The following is a 26,016-nucleotide window of genomic DNA, read 5'->3' on the forward strand; positions in this document are numbered from 1 at the left end:
TTGTTTATTGTTAAACAATGGACTAGCTGTACTGTGTTCACCACCGATATGGAAACCCAGTTTTTAGCATTAGAAGTCTTCAGGTTTACCGTTGAGCCACTGGAGGGCTAAATTTGATATCTTTTAGATATTTTTTTCAAAACTATTACCTCCTTCATTGTCTTTAGCCTGTAGGTCTTGTTCACCTGCTTTATGTAAACATGTCTTCTTTACTTGGTCCTTAGCAAATGATACAGATATTGTGAGAAAAGTCTTCTGAGGTAAATTACAAGCTGTAACCAATAAAACATAAAATGCCACCATCTTAACTAACTGATGTCACTGAAATTATTGTAGTAAAATACGTTAGTCTTCTGTCAATCCTACACTAACTACAAGTGCAACAACAACAACGGTTATCCATACGTTAACAAAAATAATTTGCTTAATTTTCCACTCTCACTGTTGTGGTTATGACAGTATACATGGTAGTTAAAATAAGTATTAGGATATTGTGTAGTAGTGCATTATCATGACCATCAGAGTAAACAAAACTGTTGATGGAGGAAGTGGTTCCAAGGACAGCACGTTCTTATCAATGTGTGTTTAACCCCAGTATAGATATTTTGCATTCTTGTTTAGTATAACGATCTTGGTCTAAAGGTCGTAAGCATTTCAGCACCATGAATCATTAGAAGGTTTCATTTGAAAGCACACACTATTATTGTGGAAGCTAAGAACCAATCAACTAATGTAAATTCTTTATTATAAAGGTTTTAATAATGTATGACTGTCTTAATTTTTATATCAAGTAACGATTTCTGTTTGAGCTAAGTTTTTGCTAGTGAATACTTTAAAACTGAAGAATCAATACCGTCTTTATTTGTTCTGTGCAAGTAGCATATTAAGTTGATAAAGAATATACTTGAAAATTATATGCAGTAATGCATCAAATAGTTCTTTGTGGGTGAGGCTACAAGCTATAGCTTTATTCTATCCAATAAAATTTCTAAATAATTTGTATTTGTAACTTGTACATTTATCGACACTTTTATTACCATCAATCTCACACCTTATTCTGTCTTGTCGTGCTGGACTAGGAGTCACGTTACCACAAAAAAAATGTGTTTTGTGTGTTTTCTTATAGCAAAGCCACATCGGGCTATCTGTTGAGCCCACCGAGGGGAATCGAACCCCTTATTTTAGCATTGTAAATCCGGAGACACAGTGCTGTACTAGCGGGGGGCGCACAAAAATATAAAAATAAAATCGCGATCCACATTTTTGGGCCATGAATGCGTTATAGGAGTGACGATCAAAACCCACTATTGTGTTTGACAAGAGGTATCCAAGAGCTGATTGAAGGTAATTTTGACCAGCTGTTTTTCTCTAATCTGTTAATTTAATATAGGGAATGAGTAACCCAGATAATCTTGAGTAGCTTTGCGTGAATATCTGAAAATAAGCAAATAATCAATAACCGAGTTTCTTAAAACTGTTTTTAAAAGGTCGCTTAATCATTTCCTCTCCAATTAGAAGCCAACCATTGTAAAGGAAAGATTTAAATAGTTCAAAAGTTACTTATTTTATGAACGGATGGCCCTTAGAGATTATTACTTAATACACGGTTATGATTTCCTTACGTATTTGTTATATAAAGTAGTAAATGAAATTAATATATTTGTGTATTACTTATCTTACGAAAGTTGATTTGATTAACAGTAGCCTAAAATTAAAACACTCATTAACTGGAATTATAGTTTTCTTTATATACGCACATTTCTTTAGGCTCAATAATTAACAAGACTCATTATTTCTCGTAGATTATTTACCTTAACAATGAAGGTTTTGTCTAGAATTTTCTGTAAACAAATAACGCAATAATTAATCATGACTTTAAAATAGAAAGCTAATACGTATACTTTAACTTTTAACAGTTAATACATCCTAACAACATAGACATTAATGAACATAATAGTTGTATTCCTTCTGTTTCTTTATATCCAGCAGTTTAAATTAGTAACTTAATCCGTATCCAAGGACTTTCGTTAGCGGATTACCCGAAGTTACGATTATTTATTCTAATACCCTGCACGTCTCTCAAAGGAAATTATTATACTTGATACACTTGGCATTTCATGTTATCTTTTTCGACTCCAAAATAAAAGTTCTATGATTTAATCGAAGCCTGTCTAACTTTATTCTCATTTCTGGTCCAGACTGCTAATTACTTTAAAATCTGTTATTCTATTCGAACGGCGGAACACCAAATATCTACCAATTCTATTTTTAAAACTTCATAAATCAATCATCAGAGTAAAGGGCGGACTGGATTCTAACATTTTTACCGTGAAAAACACTTTTTCTGGTGTCTTGTTGGGCCAGTCCGCTCCTGATTCGAGTAGTATAGGAATATTTTGACTCTTGTAGGAGCATTTTTTATTTTACAAAATTACATATTAGCTGAGTGGTCGGAAGCCAGATGAAATCTGACCACCATTTAGACATTCCAAAATTACATTCAAACTATGGTTGTTTTTTTTTTATTATTATTGTTATTAACGGCCCGGCATGGCCAAGCGTGTTAGGCGTTCGACTTGTAATCCAAGGGTCGCGGGTTTGAATCCCGGTCGCACCAAAACATGCTTGCCTTTTCAGCCGTGGGGGCGTTATAATGTGACGGTAAATCCCACTATTCGTTGATAAAAGAGTAGCCCAAGAGTTGGTGGTGGGTGGTGATGACTAGCTGCCTTCCCTCTAGTCTTACACTGCTAAATTAGGGACGGCTAGCACAGATAGCCCTGGAGTAGCTTTACGCGAAATTCAAAACAAACAAACAAACAAACATTCCTTTAAACTTGATTTTATTTATTTCTAGCTTATTATGGTAGACAATAAATGACTAAAATGTGAAAGGTCACCAGTAAGGTTATACAGATCTTTATAGGAAAAAGCTGATTTCAAAGTAATCCTTGTTTTCTTTCCGTGACACACTCTACTAAACTTCGTGTTTTGCTTGTTTGATTGTTTTAAAGAAAATCAACATTTGGCTATCTTCTGTGCCCAGCTCGAGGAATCGAACCCTAAATTTTACTAATAATGTCCCTTACTTAACCTTTACGTACTGCTAATACTGTTTTCTATTTAAGTCTTATATTTCACGATTAGTATCCACTGTTTAACTCTTATATCCTGCCATTAATATCCATTATTAAACATTATATTCTACTGCTAACGTCCACTACTTAACATTATATTCTATCCATTAGTGACTACTATTCAATCCTCATGTTCTACTATTAACGTCCACTACTTACCGTTTTTGTTTTGCTATTACAAACACCTTTAGTGTCTACTACTCAACCCTCATGTTCTACTATTAACGTCCACTACCTCACCTTATATTCTACCCCCTAAAGATCAAGCCGGCAATGAGTTTAGACACACAATTAACACTGTCAGGCAATGAGCGAGTTTTTTTTTACAGTTTTAACATCTCGGCCGTTACTCGAATGTACCTTGCAGTTTCCAAGACTCGTCTTTATCATTTTTGTTCAATGTAAAAATATGTTATCCGAACTGTTATTGTTATAGTATGACATGAAAACAGGTATAGACAGTTATTGTAAATTAATGTTATCACTTTAAAAATATTTTCTATATTAATTGTGATGACTCTTGTCAGCATAAAGATAAGTAAGCTTGAGCTTTTGTAAAACTAAAAATTGTTATTTGATTCCCGTGGTAAGAACAATACAGACAGCTACGTCACTGCACAGCTTCGCATTAATCATAACGAAATAGTTAATTATTAAATAACTTTTTTTTTAGGTTATAAAGAGACGAAATACATCTTTTTTTCTTCTTTTTTTTTAAATTCTCTTTGTATAATAAAAACAATCATGCGAGAAGTGCAACTTGCAGTTTACCTTCACCGAGAGATAACTGTCACAAAGCGGGTTGGTTTCTATAATATAAAGTAATTTTATTTTTACAAACTATATTTATCCATTCTACTTTTTTTAATGGTTTATCCACTAAGTCTTAAAAATTATGCACGACATATCAAGAGAAAACGAACACCTAATCCCAAGCTATTCGGACTCCGACATCTGCTGCACTTCTGTTACTCGCTCGCTTCTCTTGCCATCTGGTGAATGAATAAGAAATCTCAGGGTCGACCAATCACAGTTAAGTTTTCAGGAAGTATTACGCCTTTTGCTCGTTAGTTATTATTCGAGTTTAAATATTTTAGCTGATTTTCTATATATTTGTAAAGAGTAATATTTTTTCCTAAGATTTGTATTAGCAGGTAAGTACTAGAAATACGAGGATTGGAAAATATAACTGTAATATTATATTCCAGTCCCGCTCTTCATTACTTGAGGGAGAAACAGCGATACATAGAACAGCACTAGAGATTTGCTGAAGGGTGCCAAACTCGTGTACCGCCGTGTGGAGACATGGCTGCGAGGTTAGTTTTTAAGTGACGTAAACTGAAGATGACTTGAGAATTGACAGAGATCTTGATTGACTAAAGAAATTACTCCTGCCATCTGAACAGAACATTCTTAAGAGTCGAGAGGGTTTAGCCAAGAACGCTGAAGAAGTAAGGTTGTGAAACGGCGGCTAATAATATCTGCGAGCGTTGAACCAGCTCGTAAAGTTCACTCAGGCCAACCGACAGACACTCTCTGCTGGCCTAGCCCTAAATCGGAAGGAGAATTATGGCCACATATCAGGGCCAAACGCCGGGCCAGTTTAAGTACGCATTATTAATGCTAGTTGTCTGTTTGGTTTGTTGCAGGACATCAACCACAACGGCGAACGAATTAGCATGTTCATATGTTAAATACGCGTATTCTGAAAAGGGCTTCAGTGATGATGACGTACCTGGTGAAGCGATTCCAGGTAATTTTTTAACGTGTTGTTTTGAATGTAGATATACTTGATCTAAAAGTAAAGAGTAAGATAATTAGTAACAACAACAACATTACTATATAATATTTAAACCAACAACTTGTAAAACGCAACGTTACTAGCATACGTACTATGTAACACTTGAATTAGAAATAGAGTCAAGCAGAACTAATGAAGTAATTTATACACGGTAATTAAAACAACTTTTAAAACACTACTAATGTATAAACATACTAGTTAGCACTAGGAGTTAGGTCGAAGCAGGACTGGTGAAATACAGCAGTGTGTGTGTTGAAAGAACTGTTGTAAAATACAATGTTGCTAATTTACATAGTAATTAACACTCTATATAAGATTAAGAATTAAACATGCCCAGCGAAATTGTGTGTATGCATTGAAACTGTTTTAAAACTAAACGTTACATATATATATATATATATATGTTCAAAATAGTTCATAACGTCAGAAAAACACGTAGATTCGAGAGGTAGTTAAGACGAGAAGAGACAAGGACTAGTGAAGTAGTGTATGCACATTGAAACCGCAGTTTGTATCAAAGAATGAGGTACACACTTCAAAGGATAATACAAAAATAAAACAGAAATTGTGTACATAACGGAACCTTTACAGTATTATTTGTTCTTACTTTACCTAGTTGTTATTTTCTAAACATAACTGTGAGTGAAAGTGGTGCGTTATGCCACCTAGACCTACATTCTGTTTAGAATTTTGAGTGTATTTGTGTATATGAAAAACAAGCGTGCATTATAATTTCTACGTGTTAAGAAATCGTTGTAAATTAAGTGTAATTTTAGAATGGTACAGTTCGTTTCTTGATGTAACTAATTTCATTAAGGTATAAAGGTATAGGAAAACTAGTGTATACAGAGTTTTATCTCGTTTTGTGAGAAAAGTTTATATATGCTAATACAATGGAGACACGTGTGCACTTGCATATTTGACTTGTAGCGTAATTCCCGACTATTAACAATCCAATACCGCACGTAGGATTTTATGACTGGAGAAATATGTCGGAGATCTGACCAAAAGGGATATTCGTCTAGGGTTATTGCTATACCGGCATGGCCTAGCGCGTAAGGCGTGCGACTCGTAATCCGAGGGTCGCGGGTTCGCGCCCGCGTCGCGCTAAACATGCTCGCCCTCCCAGCCGTGGGGGTGTATAATGTGACGGTCAATCCCACTATTCGTTGGTAAAAGAGTAGCCCAAGAGTTGGCGGTGGGTGGTGATGACTAGCTGCCTTCCCTCTAGTCTTACACTGCTAAATTAGGGACGGCTAGCACAGATAGCCCTCGAGTAGCTTTGTGCGAAATTCCCAAACAAACAAACAAACAAAGCTATACCAAGAAGAGCCAAAGTACGCAGTAGGTTAAAAAATGGAAACCTCAGTGTTCTCCGTGGAGTTAAAAACGTTTAGGACTGCAGTGTGGTTCCGAAATTACACACTCATGGTAATCCTAAAGGATGCTCACATCAACATGATGAAGGTTACTGTTATAAAAAAAAAAAAAAGAGCACACTGACCGAAATGCCACTGCGGTCTGAGCACATTTTCTGGTATATTTAACACGGAGACAATTAAAGAACTGAAGTAGAGAGATTTACAAGTCGAAAAGTTAGAAGTTTCCATCCACATCAGTGACTGTTTGGAGGACTGAAGATATATGAACTTCATTTGATAGAAGAATTTTGTTTTCTTCGGCCTACTTAAATGTGGTCTTGGAAACCAATATCTACGCTTATTAGAAGGTGTGTGGAAAATATGTCAAGATGCTTTGTATAATTGTCGTTAATTATTGATAAAAACGGTTCAAGTTTACGTAGATCAGGACTAAATATTAACACAGTTGTCAATGTTACCATTTTAATAACACGCCATTTTTACTTAGTTTGTGCAGTGTCGTAAAACAAAAGCTTTTAATTATTAGAATACATTGAGTCATGATGAGTTAGGTACCTGTACGCTGTTAGAGATTTATGTTTTGATGTGTTCCCGGTTTACCTTGCTGTTCTATGCAGATCTTAGTGCAATAGAAATTCAAGTGTTAGCCAAAAGTGCTTAATCATGGCCACCAGGTTGAGCTCGACCAATAATGGAGAAAGAAATTTTAAAAGCAGCATCAGCGTGGGACATGGAACATCATTCCTATAATATGCGATTAATCGCCATTATAGATGACCTAATAGTCAGTGTTCGTTTATTAACCTAAGAGTGGCGGGATAAAATCCCGTCACTGACCACGTTCGCTCTTTCAGGTGTGAGGGCATTATAATGTAACCATCAATCCCGTTTTTTGTTGGTAAAGAGTAGCCCAAGATTTGGCATGGTGTGTTTTTAACTTGATGCTTTCATCTGTCACGTTTTAAAGTAGGGACGTTTAACGTAGAAAGCCCTTTAACAGCTTTGCTTGAAAGTTAACAAAGAAACTCACTCTGTATATATCATATTTATATTTTTATATAAAATATCAAACAAACAGTTATTATTTTTATTCTTCAGAGACCCGAAGAAAAACATGCCTATAACATCTTCAAACTGTGTTTTGGAACGCTTGTGTTGTTTACACGAACTAGTAAAGAAACACCTTTTAGTGTATGAAGAATGCTGTTTTTTTTCTCTTATTTTTTTGAAATGATTCCAGAAGAATCCCAAATATTGTTTCTTTTGAAGACAAACCCTACCTTAAAAAAACATACCCCGAAGAAAATGTTTGGTAAAAATCGCAATGTCCAATTGTCGTTTCAATTTTGGCAAAACGTAATTTATGGATAAGTGTAACCCAAAATTTGATGGTTGACGTTGCATTAAATAACAATCTCCGTGTTGTAGCATCATTAGTACGATCATAATAACCTAGAATATTCAAATTCGAGACACGTGCAAGTGATTGAAGTTGTTTTATGATCCTTAAAGTAACGAAGATTAATTGTTTTACCAAAGTGGAATGTGCGAACTAAATGAAGTGTTAAAACGTTTCTTTGGAACTTTTTCTTCTTAGATTTTTTTACATCTGTTATTAATGTAAATTCCAAATTGGAATAGCCATTTTTACTTTGTAATTATTTGTTAGTTAGACTCGGAAGCTAAGTGTACTTTTGACCACTTTAGCACCATACTAGTTCTTGTTCGATCATAATACTGGTAATTTTTACATTAGCTGTACACGAAAAGCATGTTAATTACGTGTCTATGTAAGTTTGCCACGCGAGCTTCGCTGGCGCAACGAGCGAAAATGAATTTTCAACAAATGGAGCGTTTTACCAAAACTTGAACATCTCAGATATCTAACGACTGCGTTATATTAACTTTGAAACTGTTCTTTTAAGTTTGTGTATATATTTATGTATTACCTTTCATAAACAATGAAAGACAAAACTAAACATGTTACTAGACCGTGTCAGTTACATTTTAATTTCTTATATTAATGTCCGCTTTACGAAACTGTATGTGAAATCATAGCGTCTCGTTTTATCAAAAAGTATTTAACCTTATATAAATATTACCAGTAGCCAGATTTTTGACCTAGTATTATTGTACATTTAGGTTCTTAAATATTTCATTATCATTCTCTGGTGATAAGGTAACGCTAAACAGTTTATCTGTTCTTTGTTGGCACTGTGTTTCATGTTTATCCTCGAAGCTCATATTGTGAAACTGTCACGTGCGAAGTAGCCTGTACTTTTGCTCAGGTAGTGTGTCCCAGTACACTGAAATATGACTCAACATATTACACTTTACATTTTTCTGCAAGTTAATTTGGCAACACTGTGTGTTGTGTCGAGATGATAACTGAAGCCACTCTTATAGCTGAAGTCGCACCTCCGAACTGAGCGACATTGTTGAAAAAACAAATCCGTCACGGTAACCAACCGTCACACACTTCTGACTCACAACATTTTTCATCTATAGAACAGACAGTAGGAGGGAACGCTTATCCTCCCCCTCGGAAGTGCAGAGGGAGGGTTGAAAAAATTCCTTGTTCGTAGAGCGAAGCAGCATATTAGCAGAGAAAGAGAAATAAAGATATGCTATTTCATGCTGAGTTGTAGCTAATCAGACAAGAGAGCAATAAGTACATGTAGTACAGTGTTATTGTTTAATGTTGGGGTAATGAGTTTGACCACTAATTACTGGAGAGGATATATAATACTGTTTTACTGAGTGACAGATACAGGGAAAGGAATAAGCTATTACAGATGGATATAAAGATATCCCTTTTTACAAGAACTAAGGGAAAGAATACTGTTTTACTGAGTTGCAAATAACCCAGACAGCTGTGTCACATCGCGGCATGGACCTCAGACCCACGTCTCGGTACTTTAATCACTGGGTCACATTCATCCACTGCGAAAAAGTAGTGAATTAATTCGCTTCTCGTCTAAGTAACGAGTACTATCGTCCCCTTGTGTTAAAGAGAGACACACTCATAAGTTATAACAAAACATTAATGTTGATAATCTTACTAAAGCAATTAATCAATGTTTTAAGAACTCTAATTCTGTAAAAACAAAACACACGAAGACAGTGAAAAAGACATTTTGTATTTCATTTATATCTTCTTGGTTACACTCATTATTATTTATTGTGGTGTATTTATGGTAGTAACACTCATTATTATTTATTGTGGTGTATTTATGGTGGTAACACTCATTATTATTTACTGTGGTGTATTTATGGTGGTAACATTCATTATTATTTACTGTGGTGTATTTATGGTAGTAACACTCATTATTATTTACTGTGGTGTATTTATGGTGGTAACACTCATTATTATTTACTGTGGTGTATTTATGGTGGTAACACTCATTATTATTTACTGTGGTGTATTTATGGTGGTAACACTCATTATTATTTACTGTGGTGTATTTATGGTAGTAACACTCATTATTATTTACTGTGGTGTATTTATGGTGGTAACACTCATTATTATTTACTGTGGTGTATTTATGGTGGTAACACTCATTATTATTTACTGTGGTGTATTTATGGTGGTAACACTCATTATTATTTATTGTGGTGTATTTATGGTGGTAACACTCATTATTATTTATTGTGGTGTATTTATGGTGGTAACACTGATTATTATTTACTGTGGTGTATTTATGGTGGTAACACTCATTATTATTTATTGTGGTGTATTTATGGTAGTAACACTCATTATTATTTACTGTGGTGTATTTATGGTAGTAACACTCATTATTATTTATTGTGGTGTATTTATGGTAGTAACACTCATTATTATTTATTGTGGTGTATTTATGGTAGTAACACTCATTATTATTTATTGTGGTGTATTTATGGTAGTAACACTCATTATTATTTATTGTGGTGTATTTATGGTAGTAACACTCATTATTATTTATTGTGGTGTATTTATGGTAGTAACACTCATTATTATTTACTGTGATGTATTTATGGTGGTAACACTCATTATTATTTATTGTGGTGTATTTATGGTGGTAACATTCATTATTATTTACTGTGGTGTATTTATGGTGGTAACACTCATTATTATTTACTGTGGTGTATTTATGGTGGTAACACTCATTATTATTTATTGTGGTGTATTTATGGTGGTAACATTCATTATTATTTATTGTGGTGTATTTATGGTGGAAACACTCATTATTATTTACTGTGGTGTATTTATGGTGGAAACACTCATTATTATTTACTGTGGTGTATTTATGGTGGTAACATTCATTATTATTTATTGGTGCATTTATGGTGGTAACATTCATTATTATTTATTGGTGCATTTATGGTGGTAACATTCATTATTATTTGTTTGGGAAGTGTCTGAAAGAATAACAGTGTAACCTTTTTCACGTTTAATGCCTAAATTTAGCCCGTGTGGGATTCCAGACAAGTTTAACCACGTCACTGACTCTTTAACTCTGCTTGACTCTCGAACTTGCGCACGTGCAGTCCATCCTTCAACAAACGTGAATAAACACCAGGTCTTTCAAGTAAAGACGTACTGCTGTAAGGTAAACCGGAGGTGGATAACATATTCCGGTATCTTAGCAGTTCTGCCTACTTACCATTCACACTCCACAAGCGGGGGGTCGTTTGGATATAAACAAAACTTCCCAGTCATTATATTAATCCGTAACCTTAATTCGGAGATGTGTAATCAGGATTTACAGTGTATCCCGTAATGGACCAAGAAGCTCGTTCATACCTATTAACTTGAGTTACGATGTTAGGCAGCACCTTTAAAAAGACACTAGGAGGCAGAACGTAAAGTAAAATAGTGCTTACATTGTTAGGAACAGTTTACACCTACCGTCTGATAAAAAGGAATATATTATGTACGTGCATAATAAAAGACGGCGAGTACAAAGTACTGAATACGTAATAGATAAAGGGAAAGAAGGTCTTTGGTTTTTTTATTTTATTATTTCAATTCGAATCAGTTTAATTCTTCTTATATTTTTTTCTGTAAATTACTGGAGCAGATCCGGTGTTTCCATTTTCGGTTTTACGAAAAACGGGATGATGTGAGGTTCAGTATTCCGCATTTAAGTTTCACTTATATAATAGTGTACTCTCTCCATCTGTTGGCACTTTTGTATCTGTTATCACAGTATTCTGTATATGTTGTTATTTAACTGTAGTACAGTTCATACAGATAAATGTTAATACGGCTTTATGAACGTCATGACGTCATCAAATCACATTTATTTATTCTTACAATATAATATGCATTATTATAAGTACGTGTAAGTATGACATCTGAAATGTTAGGAAATACGTCATTTTTGTTACCATGGTTCCCGCGTTAGTTCCTGAGGGGAGATGATTAGTTTTACGCATAGTAGTTCTTGTTACACAAATACTTTTTTTTATTTAATCGGCCTTCTTATTTCAATGACCATCAATTTGTTTATGTGAATGTGCTCCTGATATTTTCATTACAAACTGGTCTCCAAAATATTATGTCCATGAGGATTTACTTTGAAGTAATTTGACAGGTAGGCACACTTTGATCTAACGTAGATATGGGAACATTTACAATATCTATAGCTGGTATTTTCAGAATTTTTATCCTTGTGGAAACATTATTACGGTAACTAGCATTATCACAAGCTTTATTGTTGTAGAAACATTATTACGGTAACAAGATTTATCAGAACCTTTATTGTAGAAACATTATTACGACAACTAGCGTTATCAGAACCTTTATTGTTGTTGAAACATTATTACGATAACTAGCGTTATCAGAACCTTTATTGTTATAGAAACATTATTACGGTAACTAGCATTATCAGAAGCTTTATTGTTGTAGAAACATTATTACGGTAACTAGATTTATCAGAACCTTTATTGTAGAAACATTATTACGACAACTAGCGTTATCAGAACCTTTATTGTTGTAGAAACATTATTACGGTAACTAGATTTATCAGAACCTTTATTGTTGTAGAAACATTATTACGACAACTATCGTTATCAGAACCTTTATTGTTGTAGAAACATTATTACGACAACTAGCGTTATCAGAATCTTTATTGTTGTAGAAACATTATGACAGTGTTATACGCATAATTAGCTAGCATTATCTGAAACTTTGCTGGTATAGAAATGTATAGCTGAAATTTTAATTTATGTTTTCAGGAGATATATCACAGTTAGACATGTAGTAATTTAAACTGTATATTCTCTATGGTTTTCTGTTAAAACACCACATATTGAAACAGAAACACCTGTGGTGTTTAGTTCTATATGTTCAAACCATTTAACTTATCGGCCCCCAGTGGCTCAACGGTACGCCTGCGGACTTACAACGCTAAAATGCGGGTTTCGATACCCGTGGTGGGTAGAGCACAGATAGCCCATTTTGTAGCGTTGTGCTTAATTCAAAAACAACAACAATTTAACTTATCATTTTTTATATATATTTCGTTTTTATTATCATACCTTATTCCATTTTATCTCTTGTTATATTATTAGGTTTTATCTTGTTATTATAGCAACAGATAATTACTATTTTTGGCGTGTTTTTAAATTATTTGGCTATTATTAGTTTCCTAAAATAATTAAAAGTAATCGTCCAAGGATTACTAGATACTGTTAGAAGCTGGAGCGTGCCATGACAGATGAATTATTATTAGTAGTGACGCTTAATTTAGATAAGGAGTGGCAGCATTTCTTGGAATAGAAAATACATATTGACTAATATATATATAAATAAACAGAAAAGAAAAAAATTAAATCTCATTTTTCACGAACATTATAAAAATACGGACCGTATTTAAAGCTCAGCGCTGTCGTTTTGACGTAGAGTAATTTATCAGCGACTGGTAATGTATAGGAAGGTTTTGTTAGCGAATTAACTGAAATGTCATTTAGAAAAGATACTGTATTCATGCTAAGAAAACGTAATTTGCATTGCAAATACATGATCTGTTAAAAGAGACTTGGTTTGTGTAATTAAGCCTTGATGTATGTAGTTTGTTACGTATACGATTCCTGAAACTTTCTGTTCAGTAAATATATGTAGTTGAGGTTCATGAATAAAAACTTCATTTAGTACTAGAGTAATTTCGTTTACCTAGTTGACAAAATTATATATATTTTTTTCAAAACATCTTCACACACGCATCTTTACAAACATAGAGCCTATTTTTCAGTGAACGATGTATTTTCCTTTCACTTATACAGAAGCGTTAGTATGCAACCTCGGTAACCGTCTTCAAGTTCTTCAGTCTTCCTATTTTTAGGGCGAAACGTGGCTTAGTAATTAGTGTTCCTTTGTGGTGAATCAGATGGTTTAATTTTTGTAGGTTTTTTTTTTCCTCAAAATCGCACTTTAATACCGTGGGTGCGTTATAAAAACGACAGTCGAATCCCATTATTTGGTCAGAGAAGGGTCAAGAGTTGACGGCTGTGCTGTACACAAGCTACTTTTCCTCTGGTCTGTCAGGTCAGAAATCCAGAAAGAAATGTTTGTAGGTTCATATTTGTAGTTAAATAAATGTTAAACAGTGTACCATTATTACGTTATAGTCTACATTTATGATTATCACGTTTTTTTCACTATTAAACTTAAGTGAGATCGTTTTTTACGTAAGCCCATGGAAGCATTTAAGCCTAATTAGTGTGTTAATATGATACTTTAATAATGAATATTTAATTTATTTGTGTATGTCGTAGAAACTTGTGCCCTTTAAAACGTTAAGTGTTTGCATTTAAGTATGAAATATTTTGTTTAACATGTAACCGCCTGAGCTTAGCGTTTCTATAACTAATCACTCGAGTGTTTCTTATTTAAGTCGGAACACTTTCATTGTAAGCGTACTAGTACTGCTTTTTACTTTTCTTCATTCTTTCATGGGTATTAGCTGACGTACCTGTTCATTGCACAAAGGAATTATTGGTGTATTGGTATGTGATACATGGATCAGAACGCTTATCTCCTTATTTCTCCCGAGGGAGGGAAATCTAAGGGTCCTTGCCAGGTTTGGTGGCAATCGGTCCAGCGGTTCGCCAGTTATTAGTACACGCACACTTATCTCAAATAACATTAAGTAACAATCTATGAAAAACATCAGAATCCATGACCGTGAAATCAGGTTTATAAATCACTAGGGCTGACGTTCTGTTTTTGCCCGTAAAAAACGAAACGAGGAAAATACTTTATATCCCAACTATGGGGTTTACGCATTCTTTAGGGTGACTTTTTTCCAAGAAAATTACTGGAATTTTTTAGATTCAGGTAATTTACACTTTATTAAAGTAAATGTTATTTTATTTTATTCACTTAATTACAGTTAAATCAACTTTGACACTTGTTTAATTTATAAATATAAAAATGTCAGATAAATGCGTTAATGTACACAAGGAAAGTAACCAACTAGACTGCATGAGTCGAAAGCTGCTTTAACGTGAATTACTAATAGTTTTTAACATAACAGAAATAAGTTATCTCTTTTCAACTTATATTACTTCATTCTAAATGGTAGATGAATATTTATTAAAGAATACTTCGTTCAGTTTCAATCTTACTCGAATTAAGCCTAGTCGGTTAAACTTGTACCTCTTCGCGTTGGTTCCTGCGTACTTGAATACGTCCTGTTTGTAGTGTTTATTTATGCAAGAGGTTTCACACATCACGAAACATGTTATACGGCAAATGGAATTGAACTTACGGTTAAAACACAGCAAAAATCCCTAACTTTAACTTTCGACAGGTTATGATCAACGTGCCCACACAACCTGAAGTTAACAGTTTACAGGAGTTTATTTTTGAGGCCTGGCAACTACAGATAAAGCTTGAGAGGTATTTGTAGGCCTACCACCCCAGTGTCTCCATACACAGGTATATTATAGGGGCGAAGGGTATGTTGATTTGCTACCCGCCTGGACTCAACCCACTAAGATATTCTACTGTAATTATGGCAAGTGATAAGACGATAAGCAAACTTACAGCAGTTGTAGCGTTAGTTTGGAATGGGGCCCTATTAATCACCGCATAATACTCCACAAGACGACATAAGACCAAATTTAGCCACGTTAAAGCCAAAATGTATTATAATTTCTAACAAACTTATCAAAATCCCCTCCTGCAGAAAACAGGCTAACTTGAGTTGATGATGTAATACACCGTATAGGACTCGTATATTATTGCATATCATATTTAATAAAATGAATGATTTACTTTTAATGTATACCCAGAATGTTTTATTTATCTTTACCAATGTTTAGGCCTAAATATTACAAAAACTGCGCCAAAAGTTTCGTGATTTTATGTTTCATGTGACGATTGCGACAACAGTTCGCTTTGGCGTTATTTCTGAAAATACTGTTTTATGATGACTCGGTTCTTGTTAAGGTGCATAGTGTGAGCTCTCTCAGTCGGTATTGAAACCAGAATTTTGCGTCATAAGCCTGGAGAGATACCGTTGAGATGTTTGGTTGTTTATTTGTTATGAATTTCTTGGAAAGCTACGTGAGGGCTATTTGCACTAGCCGTCCGTAATTTGGTATTGAAAGATTAGAGGGAAGCCAGCTAGTCATCAACATTCACCGCCAACTCTTGGGCTAGTCTTTTATAAACGAATAGTGGAATTGACCGTTATATTATAACGCTTCTACGGCTGAAAGTGCGAGCATGTTTGGTGGGAAGGGTTTCGAACCCGCGACCCACAGATTGCTAGTTGAGTACCTTAACTACCTGGCCATGTCGGGCTCTTACGGCCAAGCCTCTTGCGGGAGGGGAAATGCTATTTTGTAGAAGTCTTAATACATTTGTGAGGAAATTATAATACTTTATGTTGTATTGTGGAGACATTTTCCCATATCTGGTCTTGAGTATGTCGTAGGTATTTCCAAATAATGCTTTTGGAAATCTTATAGTGGTGCTTTTAAAACGCACCTTTTGTTAAACCTTTATATGGACTCTGCAGGATGCTAAAACGAGCACTTCAGAGATAACATATGAATAGATTAAAGTGAAAAACGTATCCTTGTTCGAAAGTGTTTTCCAAGCATTAAGTTTTTAAAATTAATTCTGGTAAACCACTTGTAAGAACTGTTCGTAGCCCAGTATTTTACAATTATTTGTTCTAATAATAGGCAGTTGTGTTAATATAATATGACAATATTTTTAAACCACAATGCTAGCTACTGGGGCAGCAACTTAACATGGGACGTGTAACATGCATTAATAAAAGAAATTTGACCTTGACACAGCCCCATATAAGTTGCAGTTGAAGTACAATTACTCAAGTCCCATATTAAATTGACAAAACGTTTGTTTGATTAAAATTATTAGCAGAAATGCCAGTCATTTGGGTAGGTACTCGTACGTGACATTCAGTAATGTTCACTATCCACGATAAAAAGGATCTTATTGAAACGTAAGTTTAAAAATGAGCCATCATTACGTCGTAGATTTTATTGAAGAATTTCTTCGTAGACGTAGTTATCAATCTAAATATATTTCTATTGCAACACTCGTGACATTTTCACTAAGGAAAATAAATATTTTTTTAAAATTTGTGTTTTATCGTCATATTTGAAACTTACTCCTTTTTTGTAAGTTTTATTGGTTAAATGTGAAATATATAATTTTCGTGGAAATTTCAATTGTTTTATTTATTGCTCAGCTATAAAAATACTGCCTAGTTATAAAAAATATCATCCAGTTTTGATTGGTGATGACTGGTGCGGTAGTTTTGGATGTATACGTCACAAGTTCCATTACAATAAGATGTTTAGCCTTATTGTGGTGTAATGTCATACATATTTTGCATTAAGGCTGATTTCTACATCATAACGTTTTATCCTTTAATTGAATATCAGTAACATGTTAACTGGTTACTCGTATGCTATAAACTATTCGGCTGGTAATCATACTTCTAGCTAGATCGTTGTACGTCATAAGCTTTTGTTTCGTTCCTAAAATGTCCACTAGAATTCATCTGGTCGGTTGGTTCACAGTATACGAACTATGACAGTAATTACTTAATATTTAATGGTGGTCTTCTAACTAGTGAAAATAAGAAGTTTATGAATATGCACCCTACAATATTTCACTACTTTTGTATTGGCGACTGTGAAAGAGTTGAGCGTAGTTTTATGAACTGTTAACTGAACTACCGAGTTATGTATATAGATTTTACGTTGCAGAGTTGATTATCGAATTGTCGTTAATAGGTGATGAATTACGGAGTGGTTCTTACATACTTATTAAAAAGAAGGACAGGTTGGTTATATTGTTAATTCATTGAGTAGAGAATGTTATGACAGGAACTTGAAACAAAAGTGTAAAAATGCGCGTGGGATTAGTTTCATAATAGTAGTAATAATACATTTTGCTAAATTCAGCCTATGTCTGAAATAACTTTCTGTTTAAAGGTGTTAATTTCCGTTTAAGATAAGTTTCAGTGAAAAAAACAACAACAAAACAAAACTATTTGTCAGATTCAGCCTGAAACTGTTTCTAAATCTAAGGCATTCACTATCTTGATTTGATTTCTATCCTGAGTTTTTTGTCTTGTTTTTTTACTCCTTTACCGTTAGAATGACACAGTTTACTGTCAACAAATAGCAGATCCTATTCTCTGCTCTGAAATAGTTTCTGATTTGTTATTATTTGAACCCACGTTTAATGATTTGTGAAGATAGTTTCCAGACAAATGGGAAATAATAAAAGAATCCAATGTATTAAATTACAGCAGTATGTGTATTGTAAGTATATAAATATGACTTTAAGAATGGTAGGAAGTTTATTTGATTTTTTCCTTTAGAAGCTAGACCATGCTCTGTCTGTCGAGGCAAAAGGAAACGATATGTAATACAAAATAAATAACACCTACAGTACTTGACATCTTCAATAAAGAAACTTGGATCACTTTTTCTTGTCGTTTTACCTCGATGAGGAGGTGACGTGTCTCTTTGAATGATTGTTTGTTTCAGCGCAGAGCTGTTCGTTGAGCTGGGTGCGCCTGTAACCACGGGGAATCGAACTCAAAATTTTAGTGTTTTAAGTCTGTAAACTTACCGCTGACACAACCAGAGTTCGCTGTTCTACTTGTTTTTTTTTGTTTTTTTTAGCGCAACACTATATAATGATATCTACGTTCTGTCTACCGCAGAGAATCGAACCTCGCACTTTCATATTTTAAGTCCGTAAACTTACTGTTGACCCTCCGGTGTATGATCATCGAGTATGTTGGGATACGAAAATATACCAACTTCTGGTGTATCCTTTTTTTTTGTTTAATGCTAAATAAAGATTAAACAACGAACATCAGCAATTGTATGCGGCCAAGGTTGTCTTATTTTAATAATATGGTTTGCTTATCTTCTTAACATCTGGTTAAAAATGTATTCTTTTCTTCTTTCGTCTACCTCCGTGACCAACCCGTACCGACCAAAACGAATAGTGATCAAACACTTGATTACAGACCACTAGTACCGCCTGTGGGCCTGCCGCGGCTTGTAAGATTTTTCAGAGTCTTTAATTTGCTTTGAACACCTGAATATCAGGGGGGCATGTTTGGAATTCTTGTTGAAAATCGTGAGCTTGTTAAGTTGTCGTTACGTTTCATCCAAAATAACATTTACCTATCATCATTTAGATGAAGTACAACCATTATGATTTTTCAAATAATAAAACAAGGCAATATTGAACAAATATTAGCGCCATCTACTGAGAAAAAGTACTTACCTATTGGCATACGAAATTAGTATATTTTAATATCCCACTAAAAATAAATTAATCGAAATATTTTTTGTGTGTGCTGATATTGAGAACATTATTTACTTTATCTTATTATGTTGCAAAGTAAAAAAGAATAAAAATTAGTAAAACATAAGTTTTCTTTTTAAATTTAGATTACACAGTACTTTTAAATAGAACATTATGTTACTGTGTTTAATTTTTGTTTTATGTACATATGGAGGTCTGATGCAATGTCGAAATAATAATTACTTTGCCATATAAAAGTTTAATCATGCTCATTTTGACTAAATTATTGTTAACTATCAATATTTATTTTTTTTCACAGTTAAAAATTATGTTCTTTTTTAAAAAAGTAGTATGGCAACTCGGCCAATTTGTTCAAGCAAAATTGCGCTAATTGATTGTGTAGTAAATCGATATTTAATAGTAACTCTTTTATGTTTATTACTATTGTTAAACAAGGCAGAGTAGTTATGGAGATAATATATAGCTTTCGTTGCTACGTTTAAGTAATTTCTACTCTCAGGTTTATTGTCTGGTTGGCTGAGCTCGACCCATTGGGTTGCGTGCCGACTGTGGATATGAGGTTACGTGGTTGCGCCCCGTTGCTACAGAAGGAAAAAAAAAAAAAGAACAAAAGAAAGATGGTGCTCCGCACTTTGAGCTGTGGGTGCGTTATAACAGGGATGGTCGAACCCAACCATTCGATTAGAGTAGCCCAATAGTCGGCGTTGGGTGGTGTTGACTAACTGCCTTCAAAATTTGTAATGGTTAACACAGTTCTCTGGTATCTTTGCTCGTAATTTCAACAAACGACAACTACGTTTCTGTATTCTTTGATACGTTGTTTAGGCAAAGTATTCATGGTGAAACTTTGTAGAATGGACGGCAACTCCCTGTTATGGAGACACAAGTGTAAACGACGAAAGGCGTAAAACTTTCGAAACGTCGTTCTCTACACTTGTGTCTCCACAACAGGCAGTTGCCGTCCATTCTACAAAGTTTTAACTACGTTTCTGGTTATAATTTCAACAAAAAAAACCTCTACTTTTCTCGTTATATTTATAATAATAGTTGTCTGATGTGGTGAGATGTGTTGATCTGTGTTTGGATTCAACGTTTTCTGAAACATCTATTAGTTTAAGCACTGTTATGAAGTAAGATAACTGAAACATCTATTAGTTTAAGCACTGTTATGAAGTAAGATAATTATTTCAACATAAAAAAATTTGACGAAGCGTTTGTTATTGCTGTCGCTAACTGGTGGCTCCTGACAATTATTTTAGGCTTATAATCGGCGTTTGATACCCGTCGAGGCCATAGCACAAATAACCTGCGACAGTCATTTTATTGATGTATTATTTGGATATAAAATAAGTTATAGTAGTTTACTGTCGGAGATGCGAATAAAAAGTTAAACAAAATTAATGCTGGTTTATTAAAATGATTTTCACGTGCAGTTAGTTACTACTGGGGAGACGTATCCTAGGGTGTCACCAGACAGCTTAGTTGGTAATTAAGAGCTTAGCAGGGTGTCATGGAACTGTTCTTGTTTTGTATGTAAAATAAACTTTCGAACTCCTGTGTCTGGCGCCAGCGTGGAATTACGGTCGCTGTCAGTATATTTTGGTATTCGTTATTAAGAACCAGTTTGTGTTCAGTATTTTGTACTTATCGATCTGTTTCTCTATCCTTGTGCCAGTTTGTTTGTTTATCTCTGTATCTATGTTTCTTTTTCTGTTTCACCTGTAACCAGCCTATTCTATGTCGCTGTCTATTTTGATGTCTACGTTCGTACGTATGTGTATTTCCGTCATAGATTTTTAGTGTTAGTGTCTTTTGCCTTTTTTTTTGTCAATACATAATCCGAGTTTTATTTTGTCAATGCAGTTGTATGTCAGCACATATCAGTTTTATCTTACTTAGTTATGCATTATTTTCATTTTATGCACGAGGTTTACGATAATGAACTATGCAATTATTTTATGTGTATTTAATTTTATAATTATTCGTCAGATAAGTCTGAACAAAAGATTTAAAACGCTATTTTAACTCTGATTTCTACAATATCTTTAACAAATGAATCAGTTACAGAGGTTTTCTCTTTAGTACAGAGGCTAACTTGGCCTAGCGATAAGCATATCGCTCTATCTTCCAGAAGGTCCAAGGTTCGAGCTGTGATATACTCCGCATTTTTAACTTTGAGGGGTGGTATTCAGAGTAACTACTGACTCACTGACCTCCTAGTAGACGACTATGTTTGAACTCTAGTGGTCTCATTCTTTGTTGTTTAGCCCAGGTGTGGCATTGCGCTTTTCGGTGACTGGTTAATATTGTAACTCTAAATAAATGATGTAATGAACATTGTAACCACGTGACAAGTTTGTAAGCGGAAACTACGTGTATCACAATCTTGTATTCTTTTTTAGAGGCGCTGACATATCTTTAGAGTAATCTACTTCCCTGATATAAGTGACTGTGGAATTTTTAATTGATTCATATCATTCTTTTAACAGAGTGAATAGACAAAAAAACTTTTATAAAGTATTTCATTATAATGTAAAAATTGTGTGTATTCTGTCCAGTTTTCCGTTACTTTAGTATAATTTCATCCCATCAACCCTTCAACAAAAGAGTAGACGTTAACAATGAGTAAAAGTACTTACTGCTGCGCATCTTGTTACAAAGTTTGGACACAACAATATAATTTTGTGATAGTAACACAGGAGCGCAGAAATCTTACAAATCAACAGTATTTCCATAACAGTTTTTTACCTTCAGATGTAGTTTTGCAGAATCGCTATATAAAAAAAATATAAACAATCTAAGTTTCGCTGTAAAAATAGATTCTTATTTTGATATTATATAATAAAAGAAAATTGAAATAGGACGCAAATACACATATATACATAAGGATAATCTTATGAGATATGAATACATGATTCAGGTTTTGCAATATCGTTAAATTTTGGTACTTTTTATTATAGTTAGTAATAATTTTTAATCCAATAAATGGTATAACGTCTCTCTCATTCATAGAGTTACAACCAAAGAGTTACTGCGTAAAAAGAAGCAAATCTAGGAAGAGCCCTACTTCCCTGTTTTTTGCAATATACAATTGAAATTATGTTCTCAAGGCTGTCACCTGGTGCCATATATCATTGAAATTGTTTCCAGAGGGCAAGCTGGTCCCTTCTTTACTGTGAATAACAAAATATAAATGCGATAACAAGGTAGTGAATAAAGTACTTCGGTTCAAAGAAGTTACCGAAAGTGTGAGATGTTATCACACAGACTTAGGCGTATGGTAATATTTTCCCACCAAACAGGTATGAGTTATTTCGTTCTTGCTTTCACTTTTTAAACAATAGGGACGACTTAAGGTTGCTATTGTGGTGATGGAAGATTACGTTGCTATTGTGGTGATGGAAGATTACTTTATATGGTGAAGGTATAAAGAGGGGTGATTAAGACTCTATATTTACTTCCTACCTGAGTATCAACAACTCGTATGTATTAGAAATCAGGCCACACCTTCAAGTAACATGTTCAGGCGTATAATTCAAATATAATGACACGTAAATTTTATGAGGCATTTTGTGTTGACGCACCAGAAACAACATTAGTTCGCAGTACAGAACCCGTAATGGATTTACTGTTATAGATTTATTTTAATATTTGCAGTTGTTTCAGTTTAATGCATGGGACGTATATTGGTTAAATGTGTATTCCGCAAGTCTCGCCTGTTCCCTAAATTTGTAGAAGATTCTCGAGTGTATGAATCAACAATATATGTTTTACATTGTTGCCAAGTGAACTTTCGAGAATTTCGCCTAAAGATTAAAAACTGACGCGCCAAGAAACAATAATGGGATATTGTTGGTCAGCTACCATTAGTATACTGTACGCTTCGGAAGCTATAATTATGGTTAACTCTTATTAATCAGAAAACTACAAAATTTGATCTTAAGCTTAAACAAAGTGTAACGATATCAACTCAGAATTAATTGATAAATTGACCGTTGATAAAATATTCAGTTCTAGACCAGGTGGAAGACTCGGTATAGTGTGTAAGTTTTTAAAACTATTTTATATAAATCAATGTTTCTAATAACTATTTCTAATAATTAATTTGTCTTCAATTAGAAGACTGCAGTGCTTAATTGCACAGTATAGGTCTTATTTACCTTTCAACTAGAAGGGCGCAATACTTATTTCTACAGTAAAATCTATTTACTCTTCAAATAAGAAGGGCGTAACGCTTAATTATATAGTATAGGTCTTTTCTCCTCAACTGAAATGATACAATGCTTAGTAGGTCTTGTTTACTTCTCAAAGAGAAGGGCCCAGTGCTTAATTGTACGGTATAATTTATGTTCACTCCTCAACTATAACGATACAATGCTTAATTGTATAGTGTAGGTCATGTTTACTTCTGAATCCAAAAGGACTCAGTAGTTAACTGTATACTTTAGGTCTTTATTTGTAGTCCTCTAAGAGCTGTTGTAACAAATATTTAGTAAGAGATAAAACTGTTTATTCGAGAACGTTAATTAGCAGATCCAAAAATATTTTGATAAATACTTGAGGCAAAATAACTTGTTTGTTACTGCCTATTAACTGAATAACCGAACACAAGTATTACTGCATTCATGCATTAATGAGAGATAGGATAGTCCCTAAAGCGTGCAGTCCTCCCATTGTTTAGCTTTTAGTTTGGTTTAGATAAATGCGTGATGGAAATATCGTGGCTGGTCATGTGCACACGTTACAAAGAGTTATGATTATAACACGTGGTAAGGGTGTTGACTGGTGGAGGAAGCCATGTGCTACCTACCACATTTGCCTGATAAAGTCTTAGTTTGGTTGTTTATTTTAAGAGTAAACAGTTTGTACAGTAGTCGGTTCTGTTGAGAGTTTATTATGGTATCATTCCTATTATTAAATTAAGCAAGGAAAATAAACAGTTATTTTCATTGTTTAATGGCGTAAAGTAATAGTATTGAAACGGATACAAGTCTTTTGTTGTAGTTTAGCTAGCGGTAAAAATGTTACTCTCTGTATAGATATAAGTTCATTATAATTAAATACTGCCTTTTGGTACAAATGGTGCTAATAAGTCACATAGAAACAGATTTTATTTTTATGAATTAGTTTCTTGAACCCACGAGCAATATATGGTATTTATTAAGTTTATGTTGAGAGGATTCTCATCTAACCGTAGAACTAAATTGTTGTCATGACTAGTGGCGCACATGATCACCCAACTCTAATTATAGTTTGTTAGCTATAGGATCCCGGCAAGGCCAAGCGTGTTAAGGCGTGCGACTCGTAATCTGAGGGTCGTGGGTTCGCATCCCCGTCGCTCCAAATATGCTCACCCTATCAGCCATCGGGGCATTATAATGTGATGGTCAATCCCACTTTTCGTTGGTAAAAGAGTAGCCCAAGAGTTGGCGGTGGGTGGTGATGACTAGCTGCCTTCGGTCTAGTCTTACACTGCTAAATTAGGGTCGGCTAGCACAGATAGCCTTCGAGTAGCTTTGTGCGAAATTCAAACAAACAAATTCTTAGCTATTAATTTTTTATTACTACCTAATATTTTGCTCTACGTTTTGGCTGCTAATGTGCTGCCGTCTTCAGGAAAGACCTAAGTAGGACTCTTTCTGTGTTGGTAGTGGCTGGGATTTGAACCTATGTCTTCTTTATCGAGATGCTGGTGTCCTGTATATTCGTTAGTGTATTGTGAAGCTGTATTACGATTATATCGTCATCATGTCTGACAAAATGGAAGACTGTCAATCCTACTATTCGTTGGTAAAAGAGTAGCCCAAGAGTTGGCGGTGGGTGATGATGACTAGCTGCCTTTGGTCTAGTCTTACGCTGCTAAATTAGAGCAACATTATTTACAACATCTTCTACAATAGACAAACAAAAACAGCAATAAAAGTTAAAGTACAGAAGCATAAGAGACATACAAGATTATAATACTAATCTACGTGTAATGGAGAACAAATTCCCTTTACAATATCCCTTGTGAATATGGACTGCAATGCAATGGATAAACAAATAAGCCAAGAACATTTAGTATTCAGGAATATAATAGGTTCTCTGTAATACCGAGGTATTTGCAGTAGTCCATCATTTCGGGGAAGAAGACCATGCTATACAATACATGAGAGAAAAAGAGTTAAACGAAAGAAATTTTCTTCATTCACATAACTTAAAACACATTCAGCCATCTTAGCAAAGAAGTCTGGTTCACACCGTAGTCACTACTACCGCAGAAATAATGATTCTTTGGACTTCATTCATAAGAATAAGGAGCAGATTAGAAGCCGAAACGTAGGATAAAAACTAGATAATAATTAATATCTAGTAAACAAAATATTATTAATTAATTGATAATAAAACTTAGGTGGTCGCTTAGTCTACTAATCACGCCAGTAATCGATATCCAGTTTTCACAGCGCTGCTGTAAAGGTAAGCGCTTTTAGAACCAGACGATCGTTTAAGGAACATCTCATTAGATAAACAGAAATATTAAGCAGTATATTGTGGTATTGCACAGTATTTATAAATGGTCGGTGATACATTTATTATTTCATGTCACTGGTTCAATAAGAGACTTACCTGACCCCGAGGTCGTGTTTATAATATAAAACAGAGGGATAATCACCCTTTGTACACCGACCAATTTATTTTACACATGGGTAGCAACAGCATGGTTTTAGCATTTAATACACTCTCTCTTTGATTCGGAGCTAGCGTACTACGTGAATATAGAATCTTTCAGGCGTGAAAGTTTTAGCTCGATTTCTCTTGTAAAGCTGATAAGACGATAAACACACTTCACTCGTTAGACTGCTTGTTAGTTTGTTGGGTTTCTTTATTTTTTTTATT

The 26,016-nt window shown here is 34.3% G+C and overlaps 1 protein-coding gene across 2 annotated transcripts in view; it reads left to right on the forward strand.

The window, feature by feature from the left end:
• Positions 1 to 4,383: 4,383 nt before the first annotated feature.
• LOC143232286 (glypican-6-like) overlaps positions 4,384 to 26,016 on the forward strand; it is a 102,122-nt gene continuing 80,489 nt past the window's right edge. Inside the window, exon 1 of one of the 2 annotated variants that reach the window (XM_076467495.1) lies at positions 4,384 to 4,890. In XM_076467495.1, coding sequence (XP_076323610.1) covers positions 4,707 to 4,890 — 184 coding nt within the window. In that variant the 5' untranslated portion in view covers positions 4,384 to 4,706. Of the gene's footprint in view, positions 4,891 to 20,862; positions 20,912 to 26,016 lie in introns of those variants that run through there. The other variant, XM_076467496.1, reaches the window with a different exon arrangement.

This window comes from Tachypleus tridentatus, chromosome 11, assembly GCF_004210375.1.
Source record: "Tachypleus tridentatus isolate NWPU-2018 chromosome 11, ASM421037v1, whole genome shotgun sequence".
Lineage (NCBI taxonomy): Eukaryota > Metazoa > Arthropoda > Merostomata > Xiphosura > Limulidae > Tachypleus > Tachypleus tridentatus.